General features: G+C 48.0%; 1 protein-coding gene across 1 annotated transcript; it reads right to left on the minus strand.

Moving 5' to 3' along the window:
• Positions 1-1150: 1150 nt before the first annotated feature.
• LOC128837046 (disintegrin and metalloproteinase domain-containing protein 20-like) lies at positions 1151-3746 on the minus strand. Its single transcript, XM_054027868.1, has one exon. It carries the CDS (start codon positions 3698-3700, stop codon positions 1433-1435), a length of 2268 nt encoding a protein of 755 aa, XP_053883843.1. The 5' UTR covers positions 3701-3746; the 3' UTR covers positions 1151-1432.
• Between the last annotated feature and the right edge of the window lie 11001 nt (positions 3747-14747).

The following is a 14747-nucleotide window of genomic DNA, read 5'->3' on the forward strand; positions in this document are numbered from 1 at the left end:
GGTCTCAGGAGTATGGGTTTCTACTATGATGTTTGTAGAATGCTGCTAGCCAACAACAGCTAGGTAGATATCAAGCTTGGCATACTGCTACATTTATCTATCCAAAAAACAAAACAAGAAAAAAGCTCTCCTCCAATTCCTACAAACTGGGCACAAAGCTCGTCTTTGCCAAAAAATAATTTGTATTACTGTTCCCCCCCAACACACACCATTTGTTATAACCGCTTGGTGTATCTGGTCTTCAACATATATTGTTAGCAGTCTGTGTAAGGGATTTTTTTCAAAATGGGGCCCTGATCTGGGTGGAGGTTCTAGGCACTACTGTCATATAAAGCATACAATAACAAATAAAATAGGACCCCTGGGATGCTATTCCTGGTGGTACTACAGACTGCTTGTATAAATGGGGCACATCATGGCACCCCCCTATGCCTCAGTTTAACTCTTTGTAAAATGCAGATTACAATACTTCCATTACCCCACCACAGCGTTGAGGATAAATGTATTATTTAGGGGTGGGAGGCTGATAATGTAGTGAAGGGGCCCCTGTAGATACTTAGGTAGATAGAACTCTGTTAAATCCAGCAAGAGTTCCATGTGAGGCCAGTTTATGGAATCAGGCCCCACTATTATAAGACCCTATGGGGCAAGGACTTTGAGCCAAATTCTGCTCTCATTTATACTTTTGCATGCTCATTAAGTGACTCCCATTGAAAATAAGGCACCTAGTGCTTCTGACCTAGCCACACATAAAAGGTATTGGAATGTTTCCAAAAAAAGATATTTTTGTGAAATGTCAAGCTTGATATCAACTAAGCTGCTGATCGGTTTCCAAACATTCAGAAGTTTATCAGCTGTGAACATGGAAGTTAGGTCTCTCCAATCCCATGAAGTGAAAAACTTCCTGTTGCAGAGTGCTGGCAACCCAACCTTTAAAAGAAACTTCTCTTGGTTAGTCATGGTCTTTCTCCTTCTGCACATCTGCCCCTGGTTAGGATTTATGGTCCCTTCTCCTCTCCATAAACACCTGCATCTGACTGGAAGGTCTGCTTCCCACCCAAGTCTGAGTGAGTCACTTCAGTGAATGAATGTAAAATGACAAGAACATTTTTTTTTCTTTTATTGCATGTGGAGTGTTCAAAACATTTCCTCCTCTTAAAGAGTAACTTTGCACAAATTACTTTACCACGCTGGATCTGTTTACCTATCAGTAAAATGGGGATACTTTCCTACCTCACAAGGCACTGAGAGAGTTTGTTTGTAGAGCATTGAGATGAAAGGGGCTATATAGATACTCCTAATATTTTCCTAACTCCCTGAGTTTAGGCAGAGACCAAATCCTTCAATACACAATTTTAAAAGGCTATATCAATGCTTAAGACTGAGTTTATTCTTAAAAGAGGTAAATATATTGTTTATACATTATTTACTGTTACAGAAAATCCCATGCTTTATCCATTGACTCTACGACAGGTTTTGACACAGTAGCAGTTGTCTCACGTGGGCGACTGGGGACTCCCTTTCCATCACTGGAAGCATCTGCTTGCTGTGTTGGGTGGAATCTGGCCACTGATGTTCTAAGCCATCCCATTAGTGCAGTTCTAAAATATACACAAAGCCCAATCCCAAGAACAGCAGCAGCAGCAAGGAATATTGGTATTCCAATAGCACTTCCCCCGAGGGCCTTCACAGGTGGAGGTGGGCCACTGTCAATGCTCCCTCCATATCCTTTATGTTGACAGTCTGGAGGTGCCCAGCCATAATTACAATGACAGTTTTTATGACTGTTGCATATTCCTCTATTATGGCACTTTGTTATATTACAATCATAATTCAGGAGTGACACATTGACACAACTCATCTTAACACAAATCTTGTCAGGACCACAAGATGTGCCATCTCTCACTGCTCCAATATCTGCTATATCCATCCCATGATGATAGTCTGTACCCCAGCACCAGTTATTATCAACTGGAGTTTGAAGTATGGTACTATGGTTCTCCAAAGATGGTATTCTGTTCATGTTTTCACATTGGACCCTACCACATAAGGTATCTTCTGCTTGACATTTCTTATATTTAGTATTGCTATTAAGACCACAATTGCCAAACCGGTCACCTTGAGTATTCAATTCTCTGAAACAAACTAATGGAGCAACTTTTGCTTGTGTACCAAAAATCATTTTGCACTGTCGATCATGGCTAGAGCAGTTTCCACGATAGCAGTAGGCATCGTTCTGGCATAGGGCTCCATCTTGCACGTATACATCCTTCTGGCACCACTCTGAAGTCCCATTGCAATATTCAGGAAGGTCACACTCATCAGTACTTTTTCTACATAGTCTTCCTGCTGGAAGTATCTGACAGTCTTCACAGCATTCTCCAAAAGCACAAGCTGCACCTGCACTCAATGTACAATTGGGTTGGCAACAAGGATCCTTTTCACAATTAAATTTTGAGCCACAGTCACACTGCTCTCCACTTTCCACCACCTTGTTGCCACAGTACTTGAGTGTATAAACTTTCTCCGGTGCTGGAGGATCAAGCAGACACTCTGCACCAGTAGTCATTAAATTGAAATAGTAGATATAGCTGCAGTTACTGAACAGATCAGTGACGCTGTGGTACGCAGCCATGATGCACTGACTGCGTTTACATTTACAATCACCATTATCATGGTTCATGCCGAGGTTATGGCCCAATTCATGAGCAAAAACAATGGAAAATGAGTACAACCTCTCAGCCCTGAAAGAAAGAACGGCTGATGCCCAATGATGAGAACACACTGTTCCTACATATGCTAATCCAAGGGCAGTTCCAAAGTTTTTATATGTGAGTAAGTGACCTGCATCATGGGGCAGCCGTTGATACAGTTCATTTCTCCTCCAGTCGTTAAAAGTGCCCAGCATCGCATTTATGGTATCCTTAATTGGGATAAGGTTGTTTTGTGTCCAGATCTCCAGCCCCACAAGGAACAAGCGCACGCCCAGGGGATCGTACACCGAGTCTCCTATATTGACTATGTCTAGCATTTGCTGCAGGACTGTGGTTTCGTTTCTGCCTGACTGGACGAATCGTTCATTCTCCACCACGAAGACGACTTTCACGTAGCGGGTATGTGTCCACCAGACGTCCTCAGGCGCTTGCCTGGCCAACAGGCCCCCTAAGCCAGGGATCAAAGCGGCCTGGCGCTGCAGCTCCTGGTCGGTCAAGCCGCACCGCAGGCCGGCGGCCCCCTCCTCCACCCGGTACAGCACGTGCTGGAAGGTGGCGGAGTCCGGCACGGGCTCGATTTCGTAGCTGCCCTGCGCCGTGCGCAGCATGCCGCGGAGCCCGCCCGAGCAGGTGCTGAGGGCGGCCAGCGAGGCGGGGCTGCCCTGCACGTAGCCCTGGTAGAAGCAGTCGCGGCGCACGAAGGGCTGGTCCCGCTGGAGCGCCCCGCCCAGCCGGTAGGTGAAGAGGGCGAAGTGCTCGGGCACGAAGAGCCGTTTCTGCCTCAGGTGCACGACGCGGCCCCGCCCCTCCACCTCCAGCAGGTAGGAGACCTCCCGCGGGTCCTGCCCGGCGCGCGGCGCCAGCTGCCGCGGCACGATCACGGCGTAGGAGGCGGTGCCGCGCCCGCCGGGCGGGGTCGAGCCGGCTGCGACCCCCACCAGGCTCCCCAAGCCCAGCAGCACCAGCCAGGGGCCGCCCGCCCCCATCGCACCGCTCCGCGGCGGCGCCTCGCTCGGGCCGCGGGGCTGAAACCGCGGCTGTGGCCCCGCCTCGCCAGGGAAGCGGCTGTGGGGCTGGGCTGGGCCACGCCCCTGCGCGCGCGCCCCCTTGTGACCGTTGAGAACCAGGCGGGCGTCGTTCGAAGCGGCGGGAAGGGGCAGTGTCGGGGGCAGGCAGCCCCCGGCCCCACCCAGTTGTCGTCGGTCTAGGGTTTGGCCCCGCCTTCATCAGTAGCCCCTGCTAGCAACAGGCGCAAAGCCTGCTTCGCCCCCTTGGCTCTGCCCCTAAGCGCCCCTCCCACCCCCGCAGCCAGCCTCCCACCAACGGGGGCGGGCACCCCGCACACTGGTGGGGCTGGATCAATTTGCCGTTTGAAAAATATCCCACCCCCCCCTTAAAAATAGCCTTTAAATAACAAACACCAATTCCAGCAAACACAGGCGGGCTCGCCCTGCGCACCAGCTCAGGCGTGGGCTTGAGGATGCTCTTGATAGCACAGGACACCCCCAAGCTAAAGAAAAAAGATGATACTGACAAACCTAGCAGGGGGCTAGAACAATTTGTTTAGTGGGGGTGCTGAGAGCCATTGAACCAATCTGTGACCCCTTCATATAATGGAAACCACTTCAAGCCAGGGATGCAGCAGCACCCCCACCACCTATTAAACCTAGTGGACTAAATTAATCCCTAGTGCAACTCCAGTATGGTCAGTTATTTTAAACCAGGCATTAATTGGGCACAATGGCTACACCATATACATATGTGTTGGTGTCACTAGGCATCACCCTAGGTAACTCGGGGGGTTGGAAGACTCAAGAGTCGATGAAGCTCCCCCCCGCTCCCCTGCTCTAGGCCTAAGTGAATCAAAGCCCCTGCATGTTAAACTTTACTAACGTCACAGGCCAGCAGCTGGGAAGCAGTAGTGATAAGGGAAACCTACATACTTCTAGCTAAAGGACAAGATAACTTGCAGAAAGAAACAGCGAGAACAAGCTGCACAGCCAAGGTCGTGTAATGTACCCAGAGGGAGAAAGGGGGAGAGGTGGGAATGGAGGAGGGGGGGGGGGTGAGAAAGGGCAGGGGAAGAAGGGAAAGGGTTAGCTGCAAAATGTATAAAAGGTAAAGGCCGCTTATGTTGGTGTGCTTGATTTGAGATGTGCCTGTCTCCTTGCACCACTTTGAGATGTCAAATAAACTTTGATTACTTCTCCACCCTGGTGTGTTCATTGGCGCGAAGCACACCGGGCAACAGACCCCGCTGTTGCTGTCCTTGGGCACTCTGTGCCAGCAACATATGGATGCTTCAGCAATGCACCAATATCTTCATACATGTATCCATGGGCAGCCGGTGACCTGGCCGTTGGGGGAGGCTAGCTCCAGGCCCCACCCCTTGTGCCCATCTGTCCCCCCTTCTGCCCTCCCCTGCAGGAACCCAGAGCACCCCCATCATGGCACCCAGTGCTAGGCGGCCAAAGGTGAGGCCCCAATCCCTGTGCTCTGGGCAGTGCAGCCAGCCCCGGTGCTCTGGATGGCAGCACTCCCGGCACCCAGTGCTCCGGGCGGTCAGGTGGCATGGCCAGCCCCAATGTGCCAGGCAGCAGCGCTCCCAGCCCCTGGTGCTTCGGGTGGTCGGGCGGCACGGCCAGCCCCGGTGCACCAGATGGTAGTGCTCCCGGCCCTGGTGCTCTGGGTAGCAGTACTCCCAGCAGCATGGCCCTGGCCCCAGCACCAGCTGCCCTGTCTCCCTAGAGGAGGCAGGCCAGCCAGCCAGCCCCAGAAAGCCTGGGCCAGCCAAGGCAGAGCAGCGAGTGCTCTGGGAACCACAGGAGGGGGCCTGAGCTGGGGGGCGGAGTGAGGGCAGGGCCACGCTAGGCTGTTTGGGAAGGCACAGCCTACTTTTGCCTATGATACCCGCCGCCCATGCGTGTATCCATATCTACACCTGACTTATTACTCCTTTGGACTAACTGTAGTGGTTGCTACTTATGAACCCCCACCTCCAACCCCAACCCCCCACACACACACTTTTGCTCTCTGATTTATATGCAGTTTTTGGATTTTCACATAACATTGTTGAAGGTGAGAGAACCCTCAGAAATCTACCTTTCAAGACCTTTTTTCTATAGAATTTCACATTTCATTGGCTCAGGGCGCTGGAATCCTGGCAATCCTAAATGGCACCCGAACCAAAAGTCCAGTTATCATGGGGCGAGATGAGGCACCAGATCATTAACCAGAACCAGCCCCTGCTCAGCTGTGGCTGCCTCATAGCTGCAGGCAGCCTCCTTGAGACAATCCAGCGAGCAAGGAGGGGTAGGGTAGGGTAACCATATTTTCCCAAATGGAAAATGGGACAGCATAAGTGCCAACCTGAAGTCCTCTGCCTCCTGCCCAGCCCGAGCCCCCCCCTACCATCCGCGGGGCAGGCCGAAGGCCCTCCTGCTGCCTGCCTGCCCGCGGGGCTGGCCTGAGCCCCCCTGCTGCCTACCCACGCAGAGCCGGCTTTAGGAAGTGCGGGGCCCGATTCGAACAGTTTTGATGGGGCCCCGGCAAGGATGACTGAAAAAAGAAAAAACACGTAAAAAAACATCTGGGGCTTGTACTCACCGGGTGGCACTAGTAGTCTTCGGCAGTTTGTCCTTCACTCGCTCCGGGTCTTTGGTGGCACTGAAGGACCTGCTGCCGAAGACCCAGAGCGAGTGAAGGACCCGCCGCTGAAGTGTCGCCGAAGACCCGGAGCGCTGCCGAGTGAGTAAAAATTAAAAAGGAGCCTCTAGCCAGGGAAGGGATTCTTGGCCACTTGCCCCCACCCCGGCAGCCCTGCCACTGGGCGCGGGGCCCTCTTAGGCGCGGGGCCTGATTCGGGGGAATTGGTGGAATTGGCCTAAAGCCGGCCCTGTACCCACGTGCGGTGCCAGCCCAAGGCACTCTCACAAACCCTCCCTCCCGCGCAGGGCTGGCTTTGCCCGTCGCCCCAGCATGTTCCTCCATGCCTCGCTAGGGGTCATACCCCACTTTTTTGCCAAAACTATGCATTTGTCCAGTTTGCTCTTGCCAACTGATGATTAGTTGGCAAGAGCAAAATAGGACAAATGCCCACTTTTGCCAAAAAATTTGGGACGGCCGGGACAGGGTTTAAAAAAGGGACCGTCCCAGCCAAAACGGGACATACAGTCACCATAGGGTAGGTGGAGAGGACCCAGCGATGGAGACAGGGCCTTGGGAGGAAGAGGCGGAGAAGGAGGCGGGGCCTGGAGGGAAGAGGTGGAGCAGGGATGAGGCCTTGTGGGGGAAGAGGTGGGGCCCTGGGGGTTCAATTACCAGCAATTAGAAAGGTGGGCCTTAGCCCTCATCCTCGCCCCAATGTGGGGGTGGAGTGATATGGGCTGTGGGCTGCTTTTGGGGACTCTGGCACCCCCGTAGTGCAGGTGGAGGATCCGTGACTCCCCACAATGGCCCGGGTTCCCTGGGGGGCTCCTACCACTGCCCGGCTCTGACTTTTGGCTTGGCCAAGGCCTGAGAGGGAGAGGAGGAGCAGAGGACGGGCCCTCCCCACTTCTACTGAGGTTCCAGCACCTTAATTGCTGTTCCATCACTATCCCTTTTGTACATCAGAATTGAGAATTAGGTCAGATTATGTATTCTGGAATAAATATAACTCAGGTCACAGCAACTGTAATAGCAAAGTGCTATCATATAAGGACAATATCTCTAGGACTCTTTTTAAATTAATCTTTCTGCTAGGTGAAGCCTCGCATTAGTTTATCAGAGTCCCTTACTCCTAGGGCAATTCTGCACCAAAAAATTAAAAATTCTGCACAAAATATTTTAAAATTCTGCACTATTCTGCATATTTTATTTGTCAAAATAACGCAATATAATTACTCTGGTTAAATAAATTACCAAAATAATTGAAAACTAATGTATCTAGGTTTGACCCTTTATTTCTAGTTATTAGTCAACAAATATATTCAGGCACAATTTATATTGGCTACTAACCATCTCCAGAAAGGTCAGTAGCAAACAGTTCATGGAGCACCTTTTCATAGGAATTTTTTTCAGTCCAAAATTTAGACCAGTTCTAATCACTAAAGCACCATAAGCATTTATAAGGCCATACTGTCCTTTACGCCACTCTGGCAACGTAAAGGAGCCTTAAAACTTTTATACCTGTTCTATACTCCTGGGGGAACTCACAAAGACAATGGGAACAATTCACTAAGCAGGCAGGCTCTGAGGGGAACAGAGCTTGCCCCAGGCTTACCTCCTCAGAAACACCCCAAAGGCCTTCCCCTCCATGCAAAGTGTGCTGCAATAGCAAGCGAGAGGAACAGAATGTATCTCTTTCTCTCTCATACATAACTACCCTGCCCCCCTGCCCCAGCGATGTTTTACATCTCTATCAGCTGCTCCGGGTGCCCAAACAAACTGCTCTTGTGCCTTTTCCTTTGCTTCCCCATCAGAAGTCATTTTTCTGCGGGAAAGCAAAGAAATCCACAGAGTACATGAATTCTGCGCATGCGCAGTGATGCAAAATTCCCTCAGGAGTAGTCCCTGCTAAAGCCCTCTGCCAAATTGGTGGGATGCATCACCTGCAAATGTTACTGATTGCTTTCTGCCTCACTTTGATATACAAATGTGCATATAACACAAGAGATTAGTTCAGCTGTTGAACTCATAGCTGATTAAATGTTTGGTATTGATGCATGTGTAGGTGACTAATAGTTCATGATTTTATTGTGCTGAGCATTTACAGTAAATCAAGGTCATATCAAAGAGATTACATAATTGTGTTTCGATTACAGACTCATACACTTTAAGATTAGAAGGGAGCTAGTCTGACCTCCTACATATTGCAGGACACAGAACCTCACCCATCCACTCCTGAAATAGACCCCTAACCTCTGGCTGAGTTACTGAAGTCCTCAAATCTTATATTTAAAGACTTCAACTTAGAGAGAATAAAAAAAAAAACCAACACCACACATTTCCCCTTTAAGACACATCTGTCAGTAGGGCCGGGGCAAGGAAGTTTCACGCCCTAGGCGAAACTTCCACCTTGTCCCCCCCCCCAGCCCTGTGGCAGCTCCTCACCCTCCCCCACCCCCCGCGGCAGCTCCCCACCGCAGCTCACCTCTGCTCCACCTCCTCCCCGAGCACGCCGTCCCCGCTCTAATTCTCCTCCCCCCCAGGTTTGCGGTGCCAAACAGCTGATTGGCGTTGCAAGCCTGGGAGGCGGGAGGAGTGGAGCGGCTGCTGCACTGGGAGAGGGAGTCTGAGCCACACGTGTCAGCGCACCACCGGCAGCCCAGCCCAGGAACGCTGTAAAAAAAAATAAAAAATGGGGGCACCATTTTTTGGCGCCCCCAAATCTTGGCGCCCTAGGTAACCGCCTAGTTTGCCTTAATGGTAGCACCAGCCCTGTCTGTCAGCCACATCATGATAAGTTCAGTAGATGGAAAGGAGCAGCAGTTTTACTGTGAAGTCTATTTATAAATGCTTCCATAGGCAGCAAAATAATTTTACCCTTACCCTACCTTCATGTCATACCATATCAGGAAAAGCTCTTCTTATGTGGGGGCTGGAAGGAAAGCATGTGTGTAGAATATGCTCCTAAGGAAATATAAATCTATACATATATGAAGAACAATGAGTCAATATCACATCAAAGATCTTGTTCAGACTCCAACTGTCTATTTAGGGAAGGCTCACTTTTTTATTTTAATACCAAAACGGATAATATTTTCATTCTGTCCTCCCAAAACTATCCATCCACTTGTATTTCAGTTTTGGGGGGCAGGAGGTAAACCTCTTCTGTTTTCCCTTCAAATGCTGGAAACCATGCTTTTGCATATTAACCTTCATCTGTTTCATTTAATGGGGAATCTGTGTGCCTGGAAATAGGGTTAACAACTGTTTTTGTAGATCTGGCTTTCCAGTAGTGATCAATGTGAGAAGCAGACACACAAATGTTACTCTTCCTGGGGCTGTTTGTTTGGGGGAAGAAAGAGAGGGAGCTTACACCTGGTTTCAAGCAACCTACTTGGACAGCTAACAGGCTGTGGAGACAGTGGGCTCCTAAGTTTCCTTGCCTGGCAGAGAAGGTTGCTAAGATGTGTTGTATGTGAGGGTGATGAAGAGGAAATAGCAGCTCCTAGGATTCCTAGAAGTGTTGGGAAAGAAAAATATGCAGCCCCCATTAATTTGTGAATAATATTACATCAATTTTTATTTCAGCTGCATCTCAGATTTCATTAGCCTTATCACAGTAGTGTCTATAAAGAGGATTTTCCCCATTATATAATATATTCAGTAAGACACACTGATGCTTAGACTCTCAGTTAAATACACTAGCCTTCGGTTTCATATTGCTTAGCCACCAAAATAACTATTGTGCCAAGAAAGATTTGGAAAGCTAATCTTAGATCTGAATTGTCATTATCTAAGAGCACAGTGACACAAACAGGGACCATAGATCCACTATATAGCTCTCTCATCTTTCACGCACACACACACACGGTGACTCACAACACAAATTCTGGAGCTACTTGCTCATTTCTCCAACACTTTGTGGCATTAGAAATATTGAATGCAGGCTCAAGAATCTCACATTTTGGTACTCAAACACCACACTGATAGGTATGTTATAAATACCATAGAGAGAAACTTTAGAATCTCATACTAAAAATATCATTACAGACAAAAGAACAGAGACAATGCCACATAGTTATTTGAAAGTACATTACTTGAAGTTTAACTGCATATCTGATGTCACTTGAGTCAGTTCATATCAAAAGCCAATTTGGTTGATAAAATAATTTTGGGGGGATAACTTGAACGAGAGTAACAGAGTTTGAAAAGATTTCATTAGAATCTTGACAAGTAAACCTGGTTTCTGGATTACTGGAAGTCACTGGCTAAGAAATGAAAGCTCTCACTGGTGGAAATGGAAGCTCTCTTCTGCTTTAATATAAAGTACACTTTTGTCAGACTGTGAACGTTCTTAAAAAGGGACCATTTTCACAAAAAGGGCATGTAATGTAACTCCCGGTATTACCAGGCTTGTACATTAAAATCATTAATTGGCCCTGCAGGAGCTTAGATGCTGGCACTGTAAATTAGGCTGCCCACTCCCTCCAGGCATAAGCTTGGATGGGTCACCGAAAGAATACTCCAGGGCAAATGAAAAGGCTGGAAATACAATTACAGTATTAGGACTCCCTCATGTCATATCTTTCAAAGTGGCTACATACATCTCACTCTTACCCAGAAGTAAAGGAGCAGAATGGCAGCCAAGTGTGGTTAGGAAGAAGAAAATACAGATAAAAGCAGCTGTTATGACACTCAGATTTAACTTCCATCCTGTGCTTTGTTCCTTGGGTAAATGGGACTGCAAATACTATTATGGGAGAACATGTCACACAGGTAGCAAGTACCTTTAGTTATTAAACTGACATAGGAATTACCATACTTGATTGGACCAGATTTCCTTCTAGTCTGGTATCCTTTTGAAAGTGGCCAGTACCAGATACTTCAGAGGAAGTTATAATAACCCCATGGTAGGCAAATGTGGGGTAGTCTGCCCGCTTTCCCCCCCACACACACACCTTTAGGTTTTTGCCAGATCTCTATATTAGAGATCAGCTTAAACCCTGAAGCATGAGGTTAAATAATTCACTTTGAATGTGACTGCTTTTATTGTCACTTTGTTCTTGTGTTATAAGTCTTGTGTCATCTTCTCTATTCCAGTCATCATTTTATATACTTTTATCAAGTCCCTTCTTATTCATCCACTTCCTAAGGTAAACAATCCTGGTGTTTTTAATGTCACTTCCTATGAGAGTTTTTCCAGGCTCCTAATCAATCTAATTTCTCTTCTTTGAGCTCCCTCTACTTCTACAATATCCTTTTTCAGAGGGTGACCAGTACTGCATATGCTATTCCAGATGAGGCACATCATTTATAAGATAGCATTATAATTTTTCAGTACTGTTTTCTATCCCATTCCTTATGCAGCTGAACATCTTTTTTGACTGCAGCTGTACATTAGGCTGTCTACAGTGATGCCAAGCTTCCTTTTCTCAGTTGATTGTTAATATAGACCCTTGCTATGTGTATGAGTTAGTTCCCCCCGTCCAATGTGCTTTATTTGTATTTATCAACACCGAACTTCACTTACCAGTGTGTTGCCCATACACCTAGCTTGGTTAGGTTTCTCTGAAGTTCCTCATAGACCTCTCTGGTCCTAACAAATAACCTTGTGTCATCTGCAGATTTTGGTACCTCATTACTTGCCCCTCTTCCAGATCCTTATCAACAATACGTAGTATGTAATCTTGAGGTACCTTGGTTTTAACTTTTAGCCATGATGAAAACTGACCCACTCTTGCCTGTTAATTTTGTTTTCATTCAGAGGGCGTCTTTCCATGGAGATCAAGCAAGCCCACGGTAGCTTAACAGCTATACCAGCCCTCATCCTAACTTACTTATATTGCTGCAGGCAAACAGGGCAAGTCATTCATAGGGCAATTCCCCAGTATTACAGGATGGCTTTTACTGGACCATTATATGTTACAGTGCAGCTTTCAAGCCAAACCATAACCTCACCATCTTTGGGTGCTGGCAATGAATATAAAAGCCTTAACAATTTACTGTAATTTGTTTACATTGATACAATACAGAGATTTACATTATATGATGGGATTCAAAAGCTGCCAAGAGCAATCTGTCTATAGTAGAACCAAAGCAAATAGGTAAATAAAAGAGGAATGTGATAAATCCAGATAGATAGAATATACATTTATTTATACCACACAGAGGCAGGAAAAATCAAACTCCATTAATATCCACAATCTACATCCCAAACCATGATATAAAGTGAACTGTATTCTGAGCTTGTGATTGTCAGTAAGCTCCACCCATACTAATTATATTGTTTCCATAGTAACTAATGTATTTTGAAGTGGGAAAATAGGAAATGAAGATGGGGGAAGGACAAAAATATAAAGTGTAAAATAGAATACACGAGGGCTTACTGTGCTATTCAGGCTTTATTGCCAGAAGCCATAATACAGTCTACCCAAACTTGCAACACTACCACACCATTAGGGTTACCATACGTCCGGATTTTCCCGGACATGTCCGGCTTTTGGGGGCTCAAATCCCCGTCCGGGGGGAAATCCCCAAAAGCCGGGCATGTCCGGGAAAATCGGGAGGGAGGGCTGGGCCGGGGTCGCGGGGCCGGGCGCGCGATGCCGGGCCGGGGTCCAGGGGCGCAGTGCTGAGCCGGGCCGGGGCCGCGGGGTCGGGCCGCCGAGGGGGTGCGCTGGGCCGCGGGGCCGGGAGCTGGGGGGTCGGGCCGGGAGCCGGGCCGCCGGGGGGGTGCGCTGGGCCGCGGGGCCGGGAGCCGGGGGGTCGGGCCGGGAGCCGGGCCGCCGGGGGGGTGCGCTGGGCCGCGGGGTCGGGCCGCCGGGGGGGTGCGCTGGGCGGCCGGGGGCCGGGGGGGTGCGCTGGGCGGGCCGGGGGTGGTCGGCCGGGGCCGGCACCCCAGGGCCCGAGCCGACCCAGGCTGGAGCCGCCGGGGGGGCCAGCCTGGGCCGCACCTCCTCCCCCCACACCCTCCCTTACCTGCCCAGGCTTCCCGCGAATTAAATGTTCGCGGGAAGCAGGGGAGGGGGCGGAGACTTTGGGGAGGGGGCGGAGTTGGGGCGGGGGAGGGGGCGGGGCCAGGGCCCCGTGGAGTGTCCTCCTTTTGGAGGCACAAAATATGGTAACCCTACACACCATCATCAATTCTACATATACGGTGCCTCCCTCTTCTGTCTTTCAAATTTGTTCCCATCGTTTTAATTAAATGATGGATAATCTTGGTGCATAATCACAGCTAGCTTGCCCAGTTCCCGGCAGTATTTATGATTTGCTTCTGTGAGGTGTTGAGTACTGATTTTCCACTGGTTTCAGAGAAGAGTTGAAAATGCTCAGCACTTCTCAGCAGGATGCTGAGATAAACCTGTTCTCTCCTCTTTAGCATTAGTTCTATCATTTTAATTAGAAGCTCGTGCTAGTTTGAAATATCCATATGTTAAAGAGAAAAAAAAAAAAAAGATTATGTTAGTAAGTGTAACAGACCCAACTCAACCCAGGTTGAATGGAGTTAAGCTAGCAATGAATTTGGCCCAACTACCACCCATATACATCAATATGCCAATTTTATATCTACAGCTGTATCAACAATGAAACTATATTTCTATACATATTCTAACATATTGAATATTAAAACCTTATATTACCAGACAAAATCATATGGGCCAAGACAGTGTCATATGATCCTAAATATTTTCCATTATTTCACTGCTACCCAATCAAAACTGATCATCAGTTACTGACAGTGTCACCTACCTCTGATAGCTTAGAGAGGGAGTCTGACACTACAGTCCATCCAAGCACACTCTAGCCTGCATTACAGACATTTAAACTTTGTCTATTATTTAGGGCACTTGTCCTTGCTTTTCTGCTGTTTAGTATCTTGTCAACTACACTGTAAGAAAACTAGGAGAGTAGGAAGAAGAAAAGAAGCTGGAAAATCTTTTCCCTCTCAAAAAACAGCTAGAGTGATCCACTAAATGAAAACAATCTTAAGTAAAGACCAAGAAAAGTGAGAGATTAAGGACAGCTCTATCCAAATGAGCACCAGATGGTTTAAAAATTATTTTTCTTTAAGTGAAATGGGATGGCATGATAAGTATGAAGGCTAAAAATATTTTAAAAGAATCTGAGAGCTAACTGAAGGTTGACATCCAATTACATGGATTCAGCCCTGCCAGTTATCAAACTTTTGATCTGTATCCCAGCCTTCTAACAGGCACAGCAATTGATCGCAGACCGCGTAAATCCTTTAATGCCATAGGAAACGCTCACCTTCCTCAAGAAAGGTTAACATGCATAATATCATGGTATACCCTGACATTCAACTGAAATCTACTACCAGCACACACAGCATATTCAGTAACCATTTCAAAGGTAATCAAGAGAGTA

This window comes from Malaclemys terrapin, chromosome 4 (genome assembly GCF_027887155.1).
Source record: "Malaclemys terrapin pileata isolate rMalTer1 chromosome 4, rMalTer1.hap1, whole genome shotgun sequence".
Taxonomy (NCBI): domain Eukaryota; kingdom Metazoa; phylum Chordata; order Testudines; family Emydidae; genus Malaclemys; species Malaclemys terrapin.

Coding starts and splice junctions, on each gene's coding strand:
- LOC128837046 (XM_054027868.1), bottom strand. CDS start 3,700: ATGGGGGCGGGCGGCCCCTGGCTGGTGCTGCTGGGCTTGGGGAGCCTG.